The sequence below is a fragment of the Falco cherrug genome, chromosome 1, assembly GCF_023634085.1.
Source record: "Falco cherrug isolate bFalChe1 chromosome 1, bFalChe1.pri, whole genome shotgun sequence".
Taxonomy (NCBI): domain Eukaryota; kingdom Metazoa; phylum Chordata; class Aves; order Falconiformes; family Falconidae; genus Falco; species Falco cherrug.
Window position 1 is genome coordinate 69,897,471 of NC_073697.1, and position 26,635 is coordinate 69,924,105.

The following is a 26,635-nucleotide window of genomic DNA, read 5'->3' on the forward strand; positions in this document are numbered from 1 at the left end:
CAGCCAGCAGACTATTAGCCCTGTCAAATATTGTGACTCTCTGGTGAATAGCACAGTGCGTAATGTTGGCAACACTGGAGGAGCTAAGCCTACAAGTAATTACTTGATTTGCAATTGTTTATTTCTTTATGTGCAAAAGCTGGAAAAATTCTGACATCCACAAAAGGATAAACTTTAATCTGCCCTGTGCCTTTGCACTAATTACCTTTCTTCCATGATTTCTCTAATAGCTGCCACATTAGGACCGGCTCCTAGATGGGTATAGAAAGGACCTTCATCTTTTTCAATAATTTGCTCTGTTTAAAACAAAATAAAGGTTATTACTTCAAGGCTTAATTCCTTAATGTAAAAAGTCACATTGCAAAGCTTACATCTAGCTTATTAGAATACTGCTGTATGGGTCTGGGGTCAGAGTTTTCAAACACTTATGTCTAAAGTATGCCCACGCAATTTGTACAAAACATGCAAAGCACATGGCTAATCCTGCAAATAGCTGTGATATGGACTGTGTGCCTTTTGCTAGCACAAACAGTTGTTTCATATCTCAGGCTCTACATTGAAATTCAAAAGGCATTTTCCTGTTATCACCAAACAATTGTTTCTCCTTCTCCCACTTCCTTCTCTCCCGGTATCTGGAAAGGAGGATAAATGGGATAACAATGGCAATACTGACATTAGGGAGGTTCACAGTACTTGTTTTTCAGCAGACATGTTACAGTGTAGGAACCTACAGCTTGAGAAAGTTGCCAGTAAGGTTACCTAAAGAATTTCTGCCACCCACAAGAAGACTTCATGAAATGAAAAAAAGCAAGTTTGCTGAAAGAAATCCTGCACAAGAGTTAGTCAAAATGGTTGTATGCTAAGAATGTGGCCTCAGTTTTCTGTGTGTAGGTAAGATCAGAACATATGCTATATGTTTAGTTTGATACCAGGAGGCAGGCTCCAGCAGTGAGAAAGAAATGGCCAGGCTCTGCTTGGGTTCAGAAGGAGGTGGTGGAGCTGTGCTGACTTGTCCGAGGGCTGACTTTTATGCTTTCTGCCATGCTAACTCCAAAGGCTGGATGAGGTGCTGCTGCTCTTGACATACAGCCTCCAGAAGCATGATGAAAGCATGCTATAAACCTGAATGTGTCAATGGGGGAATGGCGTAATTTAATCTTCCTAAGGACAAGTATTAGTAGGAAAAAGCAATAAACCCTTTCAATCACGCTGTAGCACTGGATTCTTCAAAGAGGACAGGAACTAAGTTTCATGCTCCTTGATTTCCTAGAGAATCTGCTAAGACTGAAGAATTACAATGCAAGTGGAGAATAAGCTCTTGCACTTAGTAGTTGCAGTACTGGCTAAAAAAGTAGTGAGGATAATGAAATGATTGCTAGACAAACTTGTGCCAACTACATCGGAGAAACTGTCTCAAGAAAAAAACCTCAAACAACTTCAGTGTTTTCAAAAAATTTTGTAGCTACATTTTATAGGTTTCTTACAAACCAACAAAGAACAGCAAGGAACTGGCTTCCAGTTTTCCTCCTTGGAGCTTTGGAAATCCACTACCTCCTCTTTTTGTTCCCATGGATCACCTCTGAGACACAGCCCAAGCATTTGAAAAGGCAAAAAAGGTCCATTTTGCAGTTTTGGAGGATTATTGGTTCAACTTTCCTCTTAAGTAGCTGGTACAAAATCCCTGTAAGTGAAACTATAACAAGATTCCCCGCGGCCCAGCCCATTTTGTCGCAGCCTGAACAATTAATCCATTAGTCTGAAAGTGCCTGTTAGACCTGGCTGTGTGCAGAGTTAGTGCTGGATGGAAGCTCTGGCTATGGGGCCATGCTGGTCACTCTGCTTTGCTTCCCTCTGCTCTATTCTTCTGGCTTTTGGAGATCGGGTACACCATGAAGAAACACTGAGGGTCCCCCTCACTGCTTTTTTGATGCTGCTTGTGTAACTCCTCTAAGAAAATGCTGATCTCTTTAGCCTTGCAGGAGACAAGTGTGTGAAAGGGAGGATAAACTCTTGCAATAAGTGAGGCATAATCTGTCATCCCTTCTTTGCTTAGGCTTTACTCAGGGAAACTTCAGCAATTTCACTGTTAAGAGCAAAAAATGGTGTAAGGATCTCAAGTTTTGGACCCAAGACATATTTTATAAATGCTATATCTAACCTTGACAAATAGATTAGATTATAAAGTTATGACCTACTTTTTATCAGCATGTTGTCATTACATGTCTGCTGCTCAAGGAGAATGGATGTGAGGGGATACATTACTGGCCATAAGCATTCTGACTGAAAAATCAAATAGGTAATTGCTTTATGAAATATTGAGAAAGGGCCTGTGTGTAGGGTTGGATAAGGGGAGTAGGCATAACTACATAAAACTGCAATTTTTTAAGTCTTTGCTAATTAATGTTCTAAAAAAAACAACCCAAAAAATCTTCCAACAAAAACATCCAACTAACCCCATGATCCCAGCTCGAAGGCTCATTTCCTTCCTGTGAACTAGTATATTTTTAGTACATCTCAGCACTTACCAACACAGCTGCAAGATGGGAAATCATACTGGGTTTTGGCAGGTGTGTCCAATAAATTTTTTACAGGAGTATCCAATAACTTGGAAGGTGAGTCTAAAAAATTATTGAGAACAGTTCCAGCTGTTCTTTTGGTCGGGGTTTTCTCAGCAGACAAGTTTGCTTGTTGATCTAAGATTGGGGTCTGAGTGTCAAAATCTGCAGCACTGGTATTTCTTGACAGGATGGTAATAGGGCCTGCTGTTTCAACCTTCACATGTTTAGGTGATTTGATAGTAAAAGTCTTGTGATCAAACAGTGATTTGACCTGTATCTGTTTCAGCTGCTGTTCCATTGTCTCAATGATGCTCTTTTGTTGCATGCTCTCGCAGCCAAAGTGCTGATTCTCTTGTTTAATTGGTTTTTTCCACATTTTGTTTTCCAGCTGTCCAGCTAATGGACGCATGCAGACATTAGACTTTGTGCCAGCCTCAGTTTTTATAGGCTTGCGCGCTGCACTGGGACCAATCTCGGTTTTGGGTTGCTGGTATGCTTGTTGCTCCTGTTTTTGCAAGAGATGCCACCTTAGAGCAGCGTGCTTTTGAAAATCCTTAGGGGTTTGGGACTGCACATGACAGCCTCTCTGGTCTTGGGAGTGTGGGGCAGTTTGCTGGCTGAGTGGTAAGTACCGCTGAGGAATCTGCGTGACTTGTTGGCTCGGGACATCTTGGTTGAGACCACCACTGTAGCATTGTGTTTGCTGGAGTGGTGGTAGCTGTATAACTGAAGCTTGTTGTGTCTGTTGCTCTTGTTCTTGAAAACAGTGATTCACATCTTGCTTTGCGGTCAAGTTATTTGAAAAATACTGCACATGTTGCAAGTCCTGCATTTTGTTGGCTCCAAAGTGTTTGATATTTGTGGCGTTTTCTTTCTTCTCAGAAATCAAGTGCATGTTGTTTGGGCAGGGATGCTGAAGACTAGCATTTGCTTTCTGAGCATAAAGGGGAGCTTTGTTGTTCATGCTCTGTACCTGCTCTAGGCCTAGCTGAGGGCTGTGCAGCGGGAATGCAGCTGATTTCATGTACTTATTCCCAGTTTGAAAGCATTCATCTGCTTTAAGCTGATTGAAGGATGCCCTGTCTAGTGGCTGCTCAGCATTACTTCGGGAGTGGGAAACAGTTTGGGGCAGGCCTTTATTTTTCATTTGCAGAGCCTGTTGCTGGTTTGGGGTTAGCTGCGGACTGCATGGCAGTTGCACCTGCTGGGCCTGTTTTTGAAGCATCTGCTGCAATATGTGTGAATGCAAGAATTGCTCATTTTCTCCCGGTTGGGGATTCAAGTGCTGCTGTTTCAACAGGGCCCCTAAAGGCTGTTCAGCTTGTTGTTCTGGACTTTGCTGGAAACGGAGCTGCTGCGGAGGGTGTTGCTGCACTTGGGACTTGAGTAGGGAATCCATCTTGGTGAGCTGTGGCTGCGGTGAGTGTTTCTGGAACGGCAGCTGCTGGTCAGCTTTGGGATGCGGCTGCAGCTGGGAGGTCTCACTTTTGTACAGCAGAGGAGTTTGTTCCTGTTGCATTATATTCTGGCTCTGGGGCTGTCCTGAGGGCCCCTTTAATGCATCAGGACTTCCAGCATACTGTTTTGTATAGGTTGCTTTTGTTGTGTTTGCCTGGAATTGAAGAACTGACCGCAATAATGCCTCGCTGGGCTTTTGGGGAGGCTCTCCCTGGCGGAACTGGGTAGAAACCAGTTCTATCCAGGCTGGTTTTGAGTAATGTTGAGCCTGTTGCACAGGCTCTTTCACTTGGTCCTTTGCTTTGTTGAGAGGAATCTCAGGTTCTCCCTGTCCTGGGAAATGCTGGTAGTGTTGCTGCAACTCATCCTCACTTCCACGCGCTTGCAGGTTTTGGAGGGGAGGCTCTGACGCCGGCGTCATTTCTGGGTGCTGCTGAATTGAGGCGGCCACAGCAGCTTGCGGGTTGCTTTCACTGACATCTTGTGAGGTTTGTGCCTGCTGTGGAAGTCTCTGATGAGGGTGCAGTTGCTTTTGGCTGAGGCTGGGACTTTCTGACATTGGTCCCTGCTGTTGCCCTTCATCCTTTATCTCCCCAGGAAGAGTTTCATCACATCTGTTGTCATAGGAATGGTGTCCTTCTCGCACCATGACAGACTGTGCACTGTTCATTTCCGGAGCAGGAGGAGCGGAGGAATCTTTGTGAAACATTGAGTTCTGTTTAAAGAAAGCACCATTTTTTTCTGCTTGCTCAGAAAACCTTTCCAGAGAGGCACTCTGAGCCTGCAGGTTACTGCTGGAACTTAGAGAGAGGTCTTGGTTGGGAACCTGCCCTACGCTTCCACGAACAGTACTGTTTCCTATGGGTAACTGGTGTGGATCATAGCCTGGAATCTGTTGTTGTAGCTGTAGTTCTGGTTTCTGAAGTGAACAGCTACCTGGCAATACAGGTGGTTTACTGGAGTCTTCTGTGTTGTAGACCTCAGTAACCACTACAGCTGGCACTTGAGGCAGCTCAGAGTTTGAGGTCTGTGGGGAAGTGATCTGCCCTGAGGTATGGGATGAATGTGTTGTCTCACAGGACAACTCATTAGTAGCCTGACTGGTAATGGCATTGATATGAGATGTGTTCTTCTGCATTGCTATGGAAACATGTTCTGGATAATACTGAGACAGTGTTTTCTCCAGGAGTTCACCATGCATGCTTTCCATGGAAGAGGCAGAAACTGTAGCACCATTAGGCATTGGCACTGCCTTGTTCTTAAGTAGTAAGACAATGTCCCTGTTGTGGCAATGAACGTTTTCCCGCTCCTGCTCATCCTGAATCAGGAGGTCATGAGGGTTTTCTGAACCACCACTGTTGTGTCTTGTAGACTGTATGAAATCTGAAGCTTCATTTTCTTGTCCTGTAAAACTTTTCGGTTTCTTCTCACTGTAACAATTGGAAACACTTGGTTTTTCATTATTATCCTCTGGCTCAGCTTTTTCTCCATTTACTTCTTTGTCTTGTTTCACTTTCTTGTTCTCATGAAGTCCATACAGAGAGGGTTCACTAAAAGTGCGTTTTATCCCACCATTTTGCATATATTTGGAATATACTTTCTTTTCTTGTAAAAGGTCAGGGCTAACGCGGTTGTTTGGACTTCCCTTCAGGTGGGGCACTCCATAGTTGCTTTTAACGAATAGCCGCTTGTGGTCTCCATTTACTTCAACTTCAGGCCTCTCTGTTGCTGGACTTCCATTCTGTAGCTTCACCACAGAAGGCTCTGCCTGGCACCCATGAGAAGATTGCGATATTAGGAATGGACTCAATCTATTGCCGTCAACATGGTTGGTTCTGTCCTGTTCCATCTGGCCTGCTCCGGGGCCATCCACAAGGCTACCCTCTGAACGTATCTGAAAGAGAAAAGGAACAGGAGAGAATGTAAGTCAATTTTAGTTTCCACTGATGAACAGCTAATTATCAACAATTCCTGCAGCATTCAAACACCCCGTTACTTTGACCAGCTTCCACACACAACATGAGCTCAGAGGCACACCTGAGGGGTGTTTCACTGTCTCCCTTTTTCTTGAAAAGTTTGTTCTTCAAGATCAAAGGAGAATGAAAATACAGAGTGGCTCCTTACTCCTATTTACGCACAAGCAGATATTTCACCAAAAAATCTCTCCTAATGGTGCAAAAAGTATTCTCTGCTTTTGAATTATTTGCTTAAGACTCCTCTGTCATCACATTTTGTCCTTGGTAAGGCAAAAGTCATGCCAAAACCATAGTTCCCAGACTTGGTGCTAATCCCATTATTTGATTAAGTGTGCCAAACCTCTTTCGTGTGACTTGAAGGATTATTGCCACCAAGCTTGCCAGTTAGAGAGGAAAACCTCCTTTCTTCTGTCTTCAGCTGTCTGACAAGGCCTTTTAAAATGGGCATTCCTAAAGACCACGCAAGTGGCACAACACGTGTGAGACTGCCACGCTTGACTGCTGTCCATAGGAACTCTTACAGTTCATCAACATCTTGGTAGTGTTGACAGAAACAAATCGAGAGATTCCTGAAAGGTTTGATGAAAGTGGTATTTTTTCAGGTATTAACTTCCTTTCAAATTTACATATAGACATCAAGCATGGCTTAAACTATGCAGTTAGGTTTTGAACTGAGCCCCACAGCTGTGGAGCTAGGACTCCTTCCTTCTTTGTTTGGATGGAAAACCCATTTTCTCACACAGTTTTTATATTTTATTTATAAAATAAAGTTTTTCACTGGATAACAGTACTGACAATGTGCAGTGAACAAATTCCATATCATGACAAGCTAATCCTGTTCACATGGATCTTCCCAGGTTTCACAATCCCAGTGAACTTTGATAAAGCCCTTGTTTGACTGCTTGTAATTTATTTGTTGTTGGCTATATGGTTCTCAACCAGTCACAAATGACAGAAGACGGGCTGACAGAGTCTTACAGATGTGAGATTGCATAGAGAAAATTTGGACTCATGCATGTCTTTGTCCTAAAGCTTTTATTTTTAGTTTGCATAAAGGGGAACCTGAAGGGCTCTCCATTACCAGGTCATCCCTGGTTTGACTGCAAAGTCAGAAGAAGCACTACATGTGTCTGGTATTGCCGCTACATCGGAAGAAAAACTATACTGAAAAGTTCCTCCTATCATATTGCTCTGCTTATGTATTTATCCTACACTATTTTTTTTTATTTTTTTTAATGCTAAGCAACATCTAATTTATAGTTTTCAGTTCAGTATTGCCTTACTTAGTTGAGTAATATGATTCTAAAATTTTTTTTTAAGTAATATTAATTCATGAGATTCAGCACATCCAGCAGAATCCCCTCTGCCTGCAGCTCTGATTTCAGTATCAGGACAATTCAAACATACTTTTTGACTGGCAAGCACCTATATGATGACTTCTGTGCACTTCCTCCTTATACCAAACTTGGTTTTACATTTACTTCTGACCTCCTGAAGTTTTTTTCTTCTTTCTGTACTCAATCTACTTTTGTATGACAGAAGTAAGCAAGTTCTCTCTGTGAGTAACAGTACTTTAAAAAAGTGTTTTTGAAGGGAAAGCTAAGAATAGGGAGATGGAAAAGAATGTTTGCCCCCTCTCACTTACTTTCTTGACAAGGTAAGGTATGCTTCTTCCATTCTAGATCTATTTCAGTATATTTCCCAAGCTAGCTTTAAAGTACCACAAGACACGAGACTTTGCAGCTTTCTAAGGGAGACGATATTCCATGCTTAACAGAAAGCACCATGAAAAGTATTCCTCCGATGTGTCATTCTAGGCCAGGCAACAGAATGATGCTCCCAGAGCATCTCAAAAATAAAATGTCAGCCTAATTTGTAAGCCATTCTTTTCCTTCACACCTTTCATACCTGGAAATTGCCGCTGAACCTCACCTCAGACATGATTGTGTGGGCTGCTGTATTTCACAAGTATGAAATGAAATAAAAGGCACCATAATAATTAACACTGTGCTGTCAAGCTGTTTCTAAAATATTTATTTCTTTTTAAAAAGTTTTAGTCTGTGTGACTGAGCTGTGAGAAACTTCCTCTGGGCCTGAAAGTCTGCCTCGCTGCTTGTGTTCTGGTGTACCCTGTGGGTTGCAACTAAATTCCTTCTTAGAGTTCCCAGACAATCTTTCTTCTCAACTCCTTACTGATAGGTAAAAATATCTTTTTATTTAGAAGTGGGGGCTGCCTGACTTCTTTAAACTTAGCTTGTAAATCTCTCAAAGGAGCACATCTGTGCTTCAAAACAGAGCCTTAGGTGCACGTTGATCTCAAAAAACATGAGGTTATGTTCACTGTGTGGCATGGACTATTATTCACAGTATTCTCAAAGACTTCATGGTATGAGTCAATCAGTTCCCCCAAATCCTGATCACCCTCAGTGTAAAAGACACTGGTTTAGACATTGTAAAGGACACGGGAATCATTTGGTTCTTTGAAATACAAAGTTAATTCATCGATTAAAAGTGCCAGATTTGCATTCTTTGAAATCCATCTAGGATTGTACGACTGTGTTATACTTCTTACTCTCTCTGTCTACACTCAATTATTCACAATCCTCAAGTCACACCTGAGTCAAATCTTGCTCAAGGAGCTACAATTCACAGCAATTATTTGTAATTTAAAACTGGCAAAAGACAAATGGCAGCAATACCTTTATTACTGGCTTTAACTGAGACACCATAAAGATATTCTTGATGCTACTAGTAAGTAGACCTGGTTGTGCCTTACAAGGTCTCTGTGCTCTTTGTAATTGTTGTGGGATGAACTGTCTGCCTCTCAAAGTAAATCTGCTTTTCCCTAAGCATAGCAGTTAGCCTTTTTCCTCTTTCCTATAACTGTATTTTATCCAGACCATTTAGAAGCTCCACATATTTTTCTTCAGCTATAATTCATTAGAAATTCAAGTCACATCAGCAGCATCTGTGAAACAATTACTGCATCTAGGATTGACTCTGCAGTCTAATCCATCATAATTATGACTGGCCTCTTTGAAGATGCCACGATGCATGACTTAAATATAGCACATTACTGTGCAAATGGATCACCATCTCATCCCACCAGTATGCATTCAAGTCAGAATTCAGTCCACCACCATCTGACTTTTTCAGATGCAATCAATGTATGTACATTTATTTCTTACCACCTACGGGGCACAAACTGGAAACTAGGTACTGAAGGAGAGTATCAGATGTTTGGGGGGTTTTTTTATGGGCAAATTTGGTGTAGTCCTGGCACCTCTATCAATACAGGAATACCAAAAGACTGTGGAAGGCGCTGTTAAGGGCACAACAAAGATTTCTGTGGCAACAAAAGTACTCTTAGTTATGTCATTTTCTTCCACGGAAAATCTTTACTTTTTTACAGTTCTAGAGGTTCATCCCTTATTTTAGATAGCACCCATATCTGGGGAGTTTGTGATTGCAAAGTGACAAATACACCTACTGCAAGGTAGTACAATCTTCTGCAAAGCTGGGCAAGATTCCCAGTAGAAAAAGTAGGGCAGGGGGGATGCTGTGGCTCATGGCCCTGAAGGACCAAAAGGTGGGATGTCAGGTGGGTTGTTTCCCCTTCTGGGGTTAGCTGGGATAGAAATATATCTCCTCAGAGGTTTTTCTCCCCAGCAGAAATATACCTTCTCAGATCATGACCTCAGCTGACTTGTGCTTCAATGATTATTAGGAGGAGACTCAAGAAAGCCGAAGTCGGACACCCGTGAGCTTGTTGATGGCTTGCTGGGTTGTTCTTGGAGCAGTGCCACAGCCTCCATCCTCCTGGCACCCTTCTGCCACCACCAGATGACACAGGTCTAAATTGCTCCCAGACAAGAAACCCCTGTATCAGTTTCTAGGGAGGAGGTGAATCTGATCTGCCAAACTCCAGTTTCTAAGTTGTATTTCTGCTTACATTCCCCTGCTCCTATCACTTGGGTACAGTAGCTGGCTTCACTTCTGGCTTCACTTGCTATGTGTTATTACATGCTGCTGTGCATTGCTTCTCTCCTCTGAAGTTCATGCTGCTGGCAAAGAGGTCTAAATCCTGAACTTCCAAAAAGTGAAAAAGGTCCTAAGCGAAGGGTTTTCTTTTCCCTATTTCAAGAATGAATGAAAAAGCATGAGTAGCATTATTCTGAAGTAAGGACGCTCCTGCATGGCATTATCAGAAAGCTCAATTTCTGTACTAAAACCTTAAATCTTCTGTACTTGCATACATGCAAAATTGTTTCTGATTAACTCTGTGTCAAAGTTTTCTCTTTTTAAACTTTTGAACAAGATGTGTAAGCAGTTAAAATGATGCTCAACACCATGATTTATAGCCATGTAGTTATCATGGGATGTAATTTTTCTCTGGCCTAAGTAAGTAGCAGTTGCTTCAGCTGTACCTTAGGTCAACACATGTAAGCAAGCTGCAAATGTCACTAGAGGAGAAAAGATGTGCAGTCAACTCAGATAGCTAGTGGGCAATGTAACACATCAAAGCCCCTTATTAGTGAGACATTTCCATTATTGCTGGTATAAAATGTTGCACATATGAAAACTGTGGCATAGTTTAAGGATTTCCTGTATGTTTGCACTTAAGGTGCACTGTGTTTATACGCTGAGAAACAAAGCAAACTTCCATGTGGAAACTAATGGGAGAGGCAAGACCCTGAGTATGCCTGCCCAGACTCTGGGTGGTTTGCCATTCACAGAACAGCTTCTTCCCAAGCCAGGGTTGCCGGTAGTTTGTAATAAATACAATACCATCAGAAACCAAACCCCACGTGGGCCTGTTGTTTAAATACAGGTTTAACATGCTTTTCTTGAAGCCAAGGCACCCACGGGAGAGAATTTTAACCCTTTTGTCCAAAGCAGATTTGAAAGAGAGATTGCATTAACATCCAAGATGGATTGAGGCTCTGAATCCCACAGCACGCCCTAAGGATTTGCTCTGCTCCCTACCAGCATCACTGCTGCCTCGCTGCAAGCGTGGTGGCTGAGGAAAAGAGCAAAACTTCAAGGCAGATGTAAAGGAGGCCCCAGAAGGACAAGGACACTCTGTTGTTAGCTGGGCTCTGTGGCTTACAATGGGGTCCTTTTGCACTGCATTCAGCTGTCTCTTTGTTTGGATAGTATACTTACTCAGTGCATTAGCAATGCTTTGGAAAGAACTCACGTAAGGATGCTGTGCCTTCTATGTCCCTTGAAGTTTTTAAGTTAGGGCTGTATTTCTTTCTAAAATACACATTTTGCTTTCTGATTGTGGCTATAAATAGCAGTTAAGGGGTTAATCTAGAAACTACTGGATAAGATTTTGTGACTGTGTTCTACAGGAGGTCATATTACATGAATATAATTGTCTTTTCTGGCATTTAGATCTACGAATAATCTGTGTCAAATAGAAAAGAAAATGTGGGATGGCTAAAATTTGTTACCTAATTTATAGCTATTCTATCCTTAATTTACAGGGAAAATGGTGACTAGCAAATATAGATATAAGCTGACATAAGGGAATGAAGAGCATGGGATTTGTGAAATACGACGATTAATAATTCATTAAATCTTATCCCAGCCAGAAGCCTCATAATTCATGCATTTTTAAATCAACTAGTGCTAAACCCCCCTCAATTTATTTTCTTGCATTTCAGTGATGCAGTAACCTGATTGCAAAAAACACTTGAATCAGAGTAATTTTTTACCTTAATGCAGAGGACAAGAGAGTAAAGCTACACTGGCCTGCACAGTGATTTCCCATTGCTATATTATATAACTATCAACAAGACTGGATACTGCATAGTATTTACCCAGACATTAAAAAATTGCACTATTTTAACAATTGCATAACATCAAGGGGAGCAAAAATTAAATGCCTCTACAATATGGAAAAAAAAATTACTTGAGGGAAATGAATTCAGGAATATAAAATGTGAGTAAATAGGAATTATAATGTTGCATCACACAGCTCTCCAGTTCCTGTTTTTTTGTTATTTATGCCCTATACAAACTTTGCACCTAATCGTACCATGTAGCACTTCTAACAGAACAACACACCTCTTCTAGTCACTTGTAAAGCCACTGTAGTATGACTAGGTTAGAGATGTTTCCCAAAACCTCAAAATTCAGAATCAGGTTGGATTTAAGAGGCAAAAGGACCTTCCTAATGTGATAACCAGAACATTCAAGAGGAGGTTGGCACCTATGCTTGTCCTTGCCAGTTGTAAGCTCATTTCTGTGGTTTGGATGTAGGGCATGGTGGATCCAGGTGCCATCGCACAGAGACGTATTATTTCCCAAGTTAGCCTGTTTGACATTATCTAGGGTGTTGGTATGCTGACATATAAGACCAGTATTGCTCAATTTATTGAGCACCACCTTGATTATTACACATCTTTCACAAATACAGGGAAGCTGAACTACAACACCCTTTCACCTTTGCTGGTTTTGGGAGCGAGATGCTCCTATGCTTGGATATAATGAGAAATTTCTGTTGTGTGCCTGTGAAGTCTGACCAGCAAAATTGTTTCAAATTGTGACCCACACCAGACGTCATTTGGGTAATTCACCAGTTTTTTGTTCGCGCCTGTGGATTCAACACAGGGAAACATGTTGAGGTAGGAAAATAGAACCAAGTCTCTTTTTTTCTTCATCCTAGCCAATTATCATGCTAGGTTAGGTGTGTTGAGCAAAGGCTGGCAAGGTAGGGTGGCCAGTGTTATCAGGTGCACAGCTGGTGCTCAGACCTGGTTTTCATTTCTGAAGAAACACGAGGGATAATTTTCTTCTTGGTACTTCAGTTACCCCACATGTCAAACAGTAATGATGCTACTGGCCTCTGATTAAAATCAGCTATCCGAGAGCAATAGCTAACTGCTCGTGCTGTTCTGTAGTGCAGCGTGCCCGTGTGTGAGCACGCCAGAATAAGCAAGTGTTGGTGGCTGAACCGTTCTTCAAGACACACTTGATGTTATCAACCCGCCATTTAGGGAAGGTTACCAAGATGTCAGTGTCATCATTATCTTCCAGTTTCTGTGATCTTTGTCCATCTGGCTTCAGACCTGGATATAGCATGGATTTCTTGGATTGATGACTTCCTGACACTAGTCAAAGGTTGGTTATCCATGATGATTTCATCACAGCTGCCAGCAGAGTTAAGTAATTTGCTATTAAGTAGTATATCCTCCCTGAGAACTAGAAGCAGTGGAAGAGATTCTCTTGGCTCTCTTCACTCCTACTATAAAGAAGAAAGGGAGGACCCAAAGGAAAAACTACTGGCAAGCTAAAGATTTCAGGGTTTCATCATGCTGGGGCAGTAACATTAGAAAACAGGAATAGAAATGGTCCTGTTTAGCATGTGGGTGGAAGAACTGATAGAAGAGAGTAAAACATTGTGGGCTGCAGCATCCTCAGAAAGCCTATTCACACAGCTCTGTTTTCCATTATCCTTTGAACTTCAAATAGGAAATCCTGTTGGTCTCCCAGTTCTGATGAAAACAGAATTTTCAATGAAATGCAGTTTTGTTGAATTTCTTCTCCAAAAGTTGAAGGTGAAGGTCATACCAAGAGGAGAGTGGGGAGAATGCAGAGACCAGGGCTGATGACTCTAATCAACTGTTGTTCCCACATGTCCAGATGATAAAGCATGGCCTGAAGTGTCAGCCCCTTCACTGGTCTCACTGTGGTAGCCTTTACACCCCTCTACACATCCCTCCTCAGTTTTATTCGTGCCTCTGCCACACCTAGGCTGGGATGCTGTAGTGAACTCAATAGTCGGTTACTATACTTGGCCATTGAGAAATGAGAGGCAGCACAGAGACAGCTCCCTTGCAATGCAGCATGTACTGTGTGCACCAGCACGCCCAAGGGGCAGGTGCTGGAGATCCCTGCTGGAGGTGGTGAGCCACAAGATACCCCTGTGTCCCTAAGTGAGATGCTGCGTGCCACTGCAGTTCCTGTATGATTTCCTAAGTCCTTCTGGGGATTTGCTTCCTGAGCCAAAACAAGGGTACTTGCTTTGGAAAGATCTCGAGCTGTTTTAATTGTGGCATGATTTGATTTAAAAATGTGGTTTTGTGCCCACTTGTGATTTTTTTTTCTTCCTTCCAATTTGTGCCTTGCACGACTTACAAACCAGACCAATCGCTCATAAACACATGGGAAAATAGGTTCACCAGGGGCCTGGGGAGATGAGTGCCCTGTTCCTCGGCTCCAGGGCAGCACCAGCCAGACCTGTACCAGTCTGCTCCAACCTGTTTTCAAAGGTTTCTGATGATCAAGTTTGCATAATAACCCACAGTCACCTGCAGTGCTTCATTAATCTTACTTATTAGAAAGCTTCTACCACTTAAAACATAAACCTACACCGTCTCTTCCCATTGACCACAGACTCATGGAACAGTTTTTTCTTCTGTGCTGTAGCTTCTTTCTCCCCATGTAACTGAAGACTGTTATTAATGCTCTCCTCTTAGACAGAATAAACGACCTGGATCATGACATCTGATCTCCTCCCTGGGTGGATCTATATCCATAACATTTGTTCCCTGACCAGATGCACGGAGGTCACAAAGCAAATGCAACAGCCTGTTCTTTGGAGGCCTTATGCACATGCCATATTCTCCTGGATTTTCCCTGAGTTCAGACGGTTGATATACAAGCAGCTATAATATGTGCCTATGTATTTGAAATACCTGTGTGAATTAACTTGGCTTTCCCCTTAGTATCTAAAATCAGTTTTATTCCCTCAGTGTGAGAGGGACTGTATAAATCACACTGAAAACAACAGAACAAGCTTGTTACTTCTAGCAGAGCTTTATAAAGGAGGCTGTTTCCTTAAAACCTGAATTTAGTATGTTTAAGTCTGTGAGCTACTGGCACAAACACCTCTTCTGACTTCCACTGTTGCTGAGGCACCACAGAAGATAAGAATCTAATGCATTTTTAGAGGTCTATTAGAAGATGCTCCCTGGAGCTATGGTTGCCATTCAGCTTCTTTCTGCATTTGTGTGTGGTCTTCAGGAGCAGTTTTCATGTGGGTTACTGCAATCTACATGCAACAATGGCATGGATTATCCTGCTGAAATCTACATCTGAGAAAATAGTTACAATTGCCTCTCCAGATGTAAAAGAGATGAAAGACAAGGTGTTTTTGATGACCAGAGCCAGCTGACAACCTAAAAGCAATTGAGATCTAACCTTGATAAAAGCACAGCTCTGGGAGAGAAATAAAACGTGGGAGCTGGCACTGCCTTGCCATGGTTCTGAGCACACAAGAGAGCTTGGCACGGGTACTGTTGCCATCCCCTGCAGTTTTAGGTTGGAGATGAAGATGTGGGACTACATTTTCATTTTGAATACTCAACATACAAGCTAGGAAAGAACTTGGACATTGACTAATCTTAGATAAAATGGCCCAGGGCCCACACAAATTGTAAGTCAAGAGATACCCACTTCACATCATGCCAACATTTATCAAGGAGTTACAGCCTAGCTTCTTAAGGTTTGCTTGAAAAAACAGATTTTCTGTAGTTACCATCTTGGCTACGGTCATTTCCCCCCCTTTCTAATTTTAGCTTTTTGTTAGTCGGCAAGAGAGTTTTTAGTTTTTTTCTTTACAAGACCACTATTAACCCTGTTCTGAGGATCAAGCGATGGGCTCCAGTTCATGCTTCCACACAACTGAGGCCATTTCTAAGTTCCTTCTTATCTCATTACATCCTCGCTTATATTGAAAGCGGTTTTTATTTATAGCCATTTAAGACTTCTTAATGTTTAAGCATAAATGGGTAGTATTGGGGAATTTTATGTATTTTGTGGCAAGAAACATTTAGTTAGAGAGCTACTAGAGAAAAAAAGTTTATTACAGGGAGACAGGCATTTGCCTTTCTGTGTAATCTCCCTTTGGTGTTTCAGGGAAACTAGAAATCAGTAAAAAGTCTATAGATTTTGTGAACAGGATGTTTGTTTAAAAACACAGCTCTAACATGAAGGTTTCTCCCTTTAACCAAATTACAAGACTGGATAAAAACTTGGGATCGCTGTGCTGAGAAAGGGTTGGGATCCCAGAATGAGCTGGCATTCCTGCTTTCCTTTAATTTCCAATAATTCAAAGCACATTCTTTCTCCTGTTTAAATTTTCCTCTTCATGGCGAGATGCAACATGAAGAGACAGAAAATTCACTGCCGCCAAGCTAAAAGGGAGGGGGGGGTGTGGAAACTGGCAGATTGTGTTTTAACTCTTGTTAAGACTTTCAGACTCCTGCAGCTGACGCTTGGAAGAGTGGTATTTGAGCAGTCCTGAAGGGAACTGCAACACTCCTCTCTCTGTCCTTCCTTTTCAAATATTTTCAAAGCTTTGAAAACAGTTGGTTGTTCTTCGTTCTGGCAACTCGCCATTTGCTGCCGGCTCACATCAGTTCATAGTCTTCCGAGGTATCCAGTGGCCTGTGTGGATTTGAGAGAGTTTGAAGCTCTAATGAAAGACCTTTGATATTTTGGGGTATTTCAGAGACATACAGAAATGGGTGAGTTAAAGGAGCTGTTGTCAGTTCCCGCAAAGCCCACTTCATATTCTCAGTCACAAGATACCATTTCACTAATTGATAATTGTCTGTCCGTAACACAGTCATGCCTAGTGCACAAAGAAGCAGTGTGGATGAAAAGCTCACCACTGTAAAAGTACACACTCAACTGGATTTAGAAAGCTGGGAACTATAGACAAATCTAAGATACAGGACTACTTCGCATGGAACTCATAAATCATAGCTGACAATTTTTCCACCTTAAGTAAACATCTTTACTACAGATGGTGAAAATTGATTGGAAGCATTTTAATTGCCTCTCTTCACTTTTCCTTGGAAGTGTGGCAGGTGAGCCCTCCTCAAAAGGGTCAGGTGACTTTTCGTTATTTAAATGCACACCTTCAGCAACAAGGACCTGATCCCACAAGTCCTGCAGAACTGCTCCTGGCTGGCAAGATTATGCGAAGTGTTTGCCAGGCTAGTCGTCAGCCAGAAGTCTAATAGCTGTGGTGGTCTGGAGCTCAGGAATGCAGGTGGAGGGATGAACGCCTTGCATTGTGCTGGTTGAGTTCCCATAAGCTTATGGGCGCCCTTGTACGTGAAGTGTGATTGTGCAGCACAGTCGCTGCTTTTCTTGCCAACACAAATTTTTGCTCCTTCTTCCACCCCGCCTCTCCCAAAACACATCAGGGAGAAAACAGGGTTGGGGGCAAAGCAATGATGACAGGCATTAAGCTCTGACATATGCAACCGGTTTTGCTCAGAAGAAAATGCAATGCAGTCTGCACTTGGTAGTATTACTTCTATACAGCCTTAGGGGGCAATGAACAGCTGCTTTTCCTTTTCCAAAACAGAAAAGGCGGGTGGGTGGGCGTGTTTGGGAGAAAAGAGGAAACAGCTATCTGGATAAATGTCTAATGCAGTCGTTTAAGCTAACATGCATGCCACTGTCAAATGCAAGTAAGGACACTTTATTTTTGGTTTGTTAACAATTGGAAGGTCAGCCAGGTTGATTATGAGAAAATGAGCTAATAATTTTAGTGTGGGAAGAGTGGGGGACAATGATGAATGGCAAAGTTTATCTACTCGTTACACTCCCCAGCAAACAACCCTTCCTAACAGCCTCATCTACCTCACAAAAGCTTGCCTGCAATTGATGTGTAATAAATCAGAAGCATGCCTCAGCTCCCTGAACCAAAATGATCTTAAAAATTTATGATAGGTATTGATGATTAAGCAAATGTTCTGAGAAGCTAGTTGCACCTAAAATTAGACCTAAAAATGAGAAGGGCAGAAAAAGTATTTTGGAGTACCTGCAGTTAACCTCTAAAATTGCATGCGGAGGACTAAAGCAAATCAGGTGAGCACTAGAGACTGGGTATGTGTTCCCATACTGCTGTGCATCAACTCTGCAATGTGCCATGTCCTTCAGGGAAATTATGCCATGAAGTTGTTTAGAAACTATGTTCAGGGTGCTGATGCCTCCCAGCCTTTCCTACCTTCTCCCTTTGGCACTGTTCAGGTCCTTTCAGTGGATGGTCCCAACAAAACTGTGCTCCTCTCTTCAAGCGGAGGGGCCAGACTAGCACACGGGCCCGGGCACACGAGTGATACAGGGCATGTGTCAGCACAGCCCCACAGGGTCCCAGTCCAATCCTGGAAACCAGTGGGGTCCCAGCAGCTCCCAGATTCCCCCTGCCTGAGCTCCCTGCCCCAGCCCTTGTTCCCAGAGGCGTGGAGGGATATCTTCCAAACTGTCAGGAGCTTATGACAGATGATTTGTATGATCAGGATGCTGGCTACTCTGATGTTAAATATTTGTTTGCCCTTTTTCCTCCTGTCCCACTTCCTCATACACTGCAATATAACCAGGCAGCACAAAGTCTTAGTCTATGCTTCAGTTTTTCTGGCTTCATTGAAAAAATTCAATGTCTTAAAAACAGCTGGTACTACTTAATGATCTTTTGGTAACTAAGGCTGATTTCTTTTGTTATGCTCTCTGAAGATTAAATTTTGCTCTGGACTCCATTGCCTGAAGGAGGCTATTGTAAAACAAGATACTCAGAAATCAGCAAAAAGATGTTAAAGCTAAAACAGAAAACCAAAACACTTTAACTCTAGTGGTGCTGCTGCCAATGAGTTTGAGAAAAGATCCTGAGATTATGCTAAAACCAGTCTGGTATTGTGGGCTGACGGCTGAGGAACTGCTTTCTAACAACATACACATCCTTGCAAATAAATAAAACCTCCATGATATGAGAGACGCTTCTTTCATGTTAGGTTCTAAATCCTGATTCAATCAAACAGGCTATCATGCAAATAACTAGATGCTAGTAAGCATTGCTATTGCTTTAGATTGTGAGAAGGGAAATGCAAAGCTCAAGGATCTGCAGTCCCTTTTACAAGAGACCCATTGGTGAGAGCCTGCATCTACCGAATACTGAAAAGCTCGATCAGGATTACAAAGGAAATTGCTATAAAAGATTAAAATATGTAGTCAGCAGTAATAACTCTCCCTCTGTTTGCTGTCTCAGGTTGTGTTTGTGTTGGAGGAAAGATTGGTGTACTTCAGATAGCAGCAAGGAAGAGAGAGAGAGGTTTCGAGAGAGATTTTCCATGACAAGGTTAGCAAGAGGAAGTGGATGGGGATGGGGGAATGTGCTCCACAGAGCTGCAGGAAATTGAAGCTGGAGGAAGGCAGCACAGCAGCTAGAGACTAGAGCTAAAGACTTTGATGAGTACAAACACTGGGTTTGGATATGAAATTACCAAGGATTGCCAACTGACCTGGTCCTCAAGTCTCCCTTCATTGGGACGCTCCTGAGGCACCCGCTGGGGTTAACCTGTCTCCCCAGGGACTGGCAGGCAGTGACCTTGGTTGGGTGTTTATTACAGAAGGCTTCCCTCTTGCTCAGGTCAGCTAGGAACTTACTGCATAGTTTGCATTGACTGTGGAACTAAAAGTTATCACTATTTTTACCGGTTATAAAAGCTTTTGTTAAAAAAAAAGCGAAAGGATACATACAGAATACCTGTGTGTGCAAAGGAGTTAGAGGAGGACTGTCATGAAATTCTGGCTGAAATGACTGCAGCATTTTAGCTTCTGTGCTTTCTGTCTGTTGCTTAGAATTATAATAGTGATTCAAGGGACCAAAAAGGCAGGAGAATCAAGCTAATTCCTCCAGATATGGCTGATGAGAAAAGCCTGCCTTCTTAATTGAAAGTTTAAGCTCATGCTTTGCAACTATGGCACTCGTTTCAAAGTAACCCAAGTAACTTCGATTCCAATCAATCTTTACAGGAACCTCTCTCTGTAGATACCTCTCTGAGATACAGATACCACCCTCTGTATCTCCCAGTGCAGAACAACCCTGACCCTGCCAACTTGCACTGAAATCCTCTCCCCCACTCTGGTACCAGGAGAATGCTCATCTGACCTGAGATACTGACTGCGGGATTTATGAAGCCACGTCTTTGAGGCTGTCCCTGAAGAGCCCTCCTGCTCCCTGCAGCAAGCAGTGGGTTACTGAATGATACCGGGGCTTACATGTGACACCACTTAGCCTTCATTTTACATTCCAGCTAAAACTGGGCATCAGCCTTCCCCGGTTATTTTGCTCATACAGGTCACAACCACAGATACAGATTCACGGGGAATTACAGTAACCAATATGAAACAATGTACAAAGTTTAGGAAACGCATTTTGTAAGCACTTTAAGTACTCAGTTACCTCTTTCTGTTAAAGGTACATATTTATAATATACAGAACCAGATTAATTAAGGCAAGTGCTGCCAATATTATCTTTTAAGAGATTTGCATTTCACACATGAAGACATGAAGACATGAAGACATGAAGACAGTAACTAGTGCACGTGTTAGAGTGAGCAGTAACTCTCCCTGAAGGATTTAGGGTGGCCAAATTGCCACCACATCCCAGACTGACATAGCTGGGAAACCCCAGTACCTTTTCCATCCCTGGGGAATGCAGCTTGCAAAATGTTATTCCCACCTTTGGCTCCCCTTTGGGCACCTGGCAGGCACTATGTCTGTATCTATGCACAGTTCTTTGTTGGAATACTTAGAAAACTTAGGACCTAACATGAGAAGTGACAGGCTGTGCATCTGCCTATTCAAATCACAGCTTGTGTGCCTGCAAAACAGTGGCCACACACCACGTGCAGCTTGGGGTGACAAAGCAGAGCACGTAATACAGGATATAGGAGTGTGTGGGGGTTCTGACCAGAAGTTCAGGGATGAACAACTCACAAACACTGTAAAAGAAATAGCTATACTTGTAAGTTTTAAATTAACTTTGTAACATCTGTTGTTAACTTTAGTACTCATTTGCAGCCTTACCATCATGTAGATTTAGCTTGAGGTACAACTATTTAAAGAAGTGCAAAGTGATCTGTTATTTTATTTACACTTTCAGTTACATGTACTATACATGGAAAAGAGGGCCATAAACTTTTGCATCTATTGCAATGGACAGGAAAACTGGCATTGACTAGAGCAGAGACCATATTTTACAGAGGCATTAGGTGCTACTTTCAGTAACAGGAAAAGTAGTCAGTAGTGGTATTTTTTATGTTGGTCATGCCCCAGTAACTCCCACAGTGCTCTTCTTTTGTAATACCAAGTCTTTCATTGCTTGACAATGTTTATTTGCATTCTCTGTATTTTTTGCTTGAAGGCAAACTCTTCTGTGAGCCCTTTTTAAAAAAAAAGAAAAACAACAAAAAACTTCATTTTTGAAGTCTAGTTTCTCTATTTCTCATCTTCTCAAAGGGAAAAAAATAAATTTATGATATCTGAATGAAGAGGACAGATAATATTATGTACCTGACATCTCCAAAGAGCAAAGATCATCAGCTTTCTCTTTCAGTGTTACAGCTAGAAAGTGCATTTGACAAAGCTACGCTGTCAAATAGATGATCTTCTGGGAAGATTTACACAGTTCTCACTTGTTACCTTTTGGTCATGACACAAAGCTTAGTTAAAAGTCAAGTCACCACAGATGACAAACGAGGAACTGTGTTTCTTCACTTAAAATCTTTGGTGATTTTAAAAGGCACAAAGTAGTTGCTGGCCCCATATGGTGTTGCTCCTAAATGTGTATTCCAAAATCCCACTTATCTGTGTTGCTGCATTTCTGCTGGTGACAATTTAGCATCTAAGCATTTGAGACAAAGCCCAGGGAAGGCAAAATGACACCACAAGGTCTTGGATAAGAGGGATATTCCTAAAAAGACACTCCATACTCAGAAAGGTATGTATTTTCACAACCCCTATGACTTTGGTGTCTATCTTACAAGCATAATTGCAAAATGCTTTACAGCAGGAAACTGAAGCAGTAATGGACAGTCAGAAATCTCTTTCTTTCCTCAGTTCCACAGTCTTCACAGTTGGTTGTTTTTATTGTTTTCATTTCAACATTAGTTGTATTTCAGAGCTGCTGAGGAAGGAAGAATATCTAGGCAAATCTCATGCTTATACCTTTTGTCCTACACAAAAAGTTCTATATTCCTTTTTCTTTTATTCTTCCCAATTTTAAAACAGAGCTAAAATTTTTCTTGGCTATCTTTAGGGGTAGGGAAAAGGATTATTTCTTAGCTTTAAATGCCATTTTAGCCACCCAGAAAAACAAACCTCTCTCATAATGAAGAGCTGTATCTTCACCTTATGGCAGGTGATACAAATGGTATAGCAAGATTATTGTTCTTGCAAGGGTAAACTAGTTCTGTAGTTCAGACATAAAACAGGCATCTTTCTAGATTAGGAGAAAAAGGAGTTACAGAGATGCATAATCCCTGTCACAGTTAACCTTTTCTCTCCTTGAGTTTATGGGTGTTTTCTCAAGAAGTAGAAATTCTTGTTCTTGCTGTGCATGGAGGAGATAAGGACAGTATCAGAGAGGGAGGCAGTCATGAAAGTTACTAGTCAAGGAGGGAGGGAAAGAAGAGACAGAAACTGCTTGTGGGGGAAGGGTGTTTTGCCGAGGGGAAGGAGAGTTGAGATCAATTACACTGAAAAGACTGTATGGAAAAGAGATGGGCAAGGGAGGTGGGTGGCAGCTGGAATTCAAAGTTTGTAGAAGGAAAATGCACCCTCCAAGGGTGAAATGGCAGAGATCAGCATTCAGATTTCAAACTCCTGGGTTTTTTACAGAAAAACAGGATGGGATGAGTTTAGGGTTTTTTATCATCATCTGATGAAATGTTTATTTAATAGAGAAGAAAAGGAAAATGCAAATATAGGAAATCTTCCTGTGCCTGGGTTAAGAAAACCCTCAGAATCACTAACACATTGAATAAATCCCGTTTTAGGCAGGTAATGACTTGAAACTCCCTGCTGAAAACAAAGGTGGTTCACAATGATGCATGACAGATGCAGAAGCAATGTAACTGTGAGATGGCACAGTTATTCCAGTTTCAGGGATGATGGGAGTTTATCTAAGGATAAAGGAGGAAGGGATTCCCTGTGCAAGGTCAGTGTGGGGGAGAGATCCAGGGGGAGACCAGCTGTCTGTATTTACCAACCTCTAATCCAGGAGGACAGCTTTGTTGTGCTGCTCCAATACAGAACAGGTTAGACTGAATGCCGATGAGGTACCAGCCATCTAGGAAGTCATTTTCTGTTTCACCGATTTTGGTTCTTGTTGCTTTTTTTCTCCCCTCTCTGTATGTAAAACAAGCATTCAAGGAGTTCCTGAACAGAGGTTGCCCTGCTCCTCTCTGATAGTGCCACTGCAAGTAATGTGGCTGCTGCTGGCCGAAGGGCTCACCAGCACTTCACAAAAAGCCCTGATAGTACATAAATTCAGATCTTCACCAGATACATAATTTTATGTGGTCTGCAGAAGAATAGGCCTTTGTCAGAATGAGATGATAGCTGACTTTGTTTGGGAGGGGGAAGGGAGGGAGTTTTCTCAATTTCTGTGTATTTCTATTCAGCTGCTGCAGAAACATCCCCATCTGCTTTGAATCTACATTTTAATTCCAAACCCTAGCAAGAAATGAAGCAAGCTGGCTTGCTCTGCCTGGCAAAGTACACACATAGCAAGTCACCAGGCTGAAAGCTGTTCCAAAATCCAGGAATGTAACAAACTTAAAAGCCAAGTTACCTGGCTTTGTACTCTGTTTAACCATATGATGATGATAATCAGAAAATTAATTTCATCAGTCTGTCCTTTAAATGTTGTCACTTACTCAAAAGTACGTGCTTTCTTTGCCATCTGCTCTGTCAGGGCAATGTGGTTTAAGGAAGTGACACTAAATAAGAAAACCCAAACCCATTTCATTTCTCTGTGCAAGCAGGCAATGGAGCTTTGCCTGCTGTTCTGCATGTTAATGGGTAGTGAAACAGAGGGTGCAAATTAATTTGTTGATCACCGTTGTTTATAGCACCTATATCTGAATTCATGTAGTATGACATGACATTTTGCCACTAACAGTAAAATCTTGCCTATTTTACATATATGTATATATATTTATATGTGAATGCGCAAGGACTTAGCTTTATGATCTGCACAGTTTGAATTTTTGCTTGCCTTTCCTAGTGCAGGAAATTTTATCCCTAACTGTCAACAGGTGTCAGAAACAGAAGCAGCTGGAGCCAGAGCTGAACATTTCTGTTCTGATCTGATAAACTTGCAAATAAACCACATGTAACTTCTGTTATGGATACCCAGCAAAAGCTAATTGTGATGCAGACCCTAAGTTAATTTCTGTGCCTGTTTCACAAGCTGTAACAGGGGATAGTGAGTGATACACACACAGGCTGATAAAAAGCAGAACTGCCTTTTAAATTGTTCCTGGGTGAAAGGGATCATAGAAATGCAAGTTATTTGCATCACATTCTGAAGAGAGTATAATTTAAAGGAATTATTTTCATGATGGAAAGAAAATGGACAAGAAAAACTGTTGAAACTGTTGTGAGAAAAAAATAGAAAAGGAGAAGAGGGTTTACTCTGAGCTGAAAGGGAAAAGAATTGAAAGATGCCCATTCAAATGCTTCATCTGCCTGCTAATTTTAATTAAGGCTCCTCCTTTGTAACTATGCCACAGTGCCTGAGTCTTAAAAAAAAAAGAAAAAAAGTTGTCACTAGGCAGATTTCTGTGTCTCCTGATTGAATCATCATTTTAATCTCTTCACTGCCACCCCTCTCTCCTGAGCAGAAGCTACTGGCTGCATTATATGACAATTAACATGCTAAGAAATGCTACTGCACTCCTCAGGGAGTTTCAGAAACGCGAAACACCGTTTTGCTGTGTGATAAAAATGCCAAAACCTTTAAATTATCCTGTGTTGTAAAATACTCCGTGTTTTCTGGAGTCTGGATGCACACTCTGTTTTCACCAGGAAAAAATATTCTTCATTAACTTTTTGTGAAGAAAAAAATATTCCTTTCCTTTGGTTCTCCCCCTCCCGCCCCATATCCCCTCTAACTTTGGAAAAGTTGACAAATACAGTGGTCTTTGCAAAGAAGTACTGATCAGTGACAAAAACTGCTGGCTGTGTTTGTATGTCTTTGCTCAGCATCCTTATACTTTCTCAGATCCTTCCTTGTCCTTGTCTTACTGCTTCATGTTTCACCTCTCTTCCCTAACAAAGCACTCGAAACAGCTTCCTGCGCCTGGTGGGGTCCCAGCGGGCTCTTCTGCACCACCCCACTCCAATCCCACAGAAGCCAAGCCAGGTTTACTGAACTGGGTCACTGCTCCCAGTTAGACAACACCCACTGTACCAGTCTCCTCTCCTAGCAACACAAAAAAGTGGGGGGTGGGATAAGAAAAGCAAATAGATTCTTTCAGCGTCTTCTCCCTCTGCCACCTTTGTAAGCCACAGATCAGCCCAAGGTCTGCCCACAGGGACATGCTAATTGAGATGCTGTTTGGCAGCAGACTCTGTCCTTGCACAAATGTTCACAAAATGACTAATTAAAAACAAGCCTCTTGCCCTGCTTCCTTCCCTCAACAAGTTAACATAGGCACGTTTTTCCTTTCATTATTCCATGGACAACAATAATGAACACACTAAGGAAAGAGCACTTCAGGAACAGTTTTATCTGAAGAAAATAACAAGGGTGGTTGTCCCTTTCTTCCCACACGCCCTGATGGCTGCCTGTGTTGCTGGGAAGGTACAAACCAGGATGAAGTCGTGCAAGAGGGGTTGTATGGGGAAAGGTGGGTCATTCCAGGCAACTTTTAATTACAGTGAAAAGGGAGGGAATATGCTTAAGCGTAAGAGTTTGGTTTCTGTTGTCCCAAAAGTACTTTGGGTACTGGATATGAGAACAAACAGATTTTCTGTGAAGTCAGGGAGGTTAGGTCTCGGTGAGGAAACCCTTCCGGTTCTGCTGCTCAGCTGAGCATCTGTCCTCCCACAGCCTTGCTTGGAAACCAGAAGGCAGCAAGTAGGACCAAGAGTGCTGCGCTACTCCAGAAAGCACACATGATGCCAAATGGGCAGAGCTCTTAATTACATCATAGAGAGTCATGGTGTAATCACAGAAACGTGCAAGGAATGGGAGTAGCTTTAACTCAGGAAAAATAGCTAACTGGGCTGTGTAACGGGGAAAACCAGCAAACGCAGGAGAAGAACGCAATGGTGAGGTGACTGCTGCAAAGCGCACAACAGAACAATTTACACATTGACCAGAGATCATGAAGCAACAGGCTGGATTTTTATCTAGCTGTTGTACGTGACTAACACAAGGTCTGTGCGTACATGAAACACTGAGGAACTGCTTTCGCTGTTACTCCACTGCATGTGTATTCATTGTTGTCTAAACCTGGGAATAACTGCTGCGAAACTTTCAAGCGCGTAAGAGTTTTCCTGTAGGCAGAGGGGACAAATCCCCAGTGGAGAAAGGAGTTGGCTCCTTGTGAGGACCTTTATCTCTAGACTTGGAAAGGAACAGCTTTGCTGTGCTGGAAAAAGCTGCATGTGCATCCACGTGCTTTGGAGGCAGCCTCCTCGCTGGGTCTGAGCCAGCTGCCCAATAGCAACATGCTGAGGAAGCAGCTCTGCTCCCCGCGCGGCTGGGCTGCTGGTTGAGCTCCCGCAATGCACAGGGGCACGAGGGGAAGCCGTGTTTATTC

At 42.2% G+C, this 26,635-nt stretch overlaps 1 protein-coding gene across 1 annotated transcript in view; it reads right to left on the reverse strand.

Moving 5' to 3' along the window:
- Positions 1-26,635, reverse strand: part of TET2 (tet methylcytosine dioxygenase 2) — a 74,250-nt gene that overhangs the window by 18,407 nt on the left and 29,208 nt on the right. The window contains exons 2-3 of the mRNA XM_055698960.1: positions 2,526-5,910; positions 206-296 (exon numbers count right to left, since the gene is read on the reverse strand). Of these exons, the coding sequence (XP_055554935.1) occupies positions 206-296; positions 2,526-5,910 (3,476 nt within the window). The remainder of the gene's footprint in view (positions 1-205; positions 297-2,525; positions 5,911-26,635) is intronic.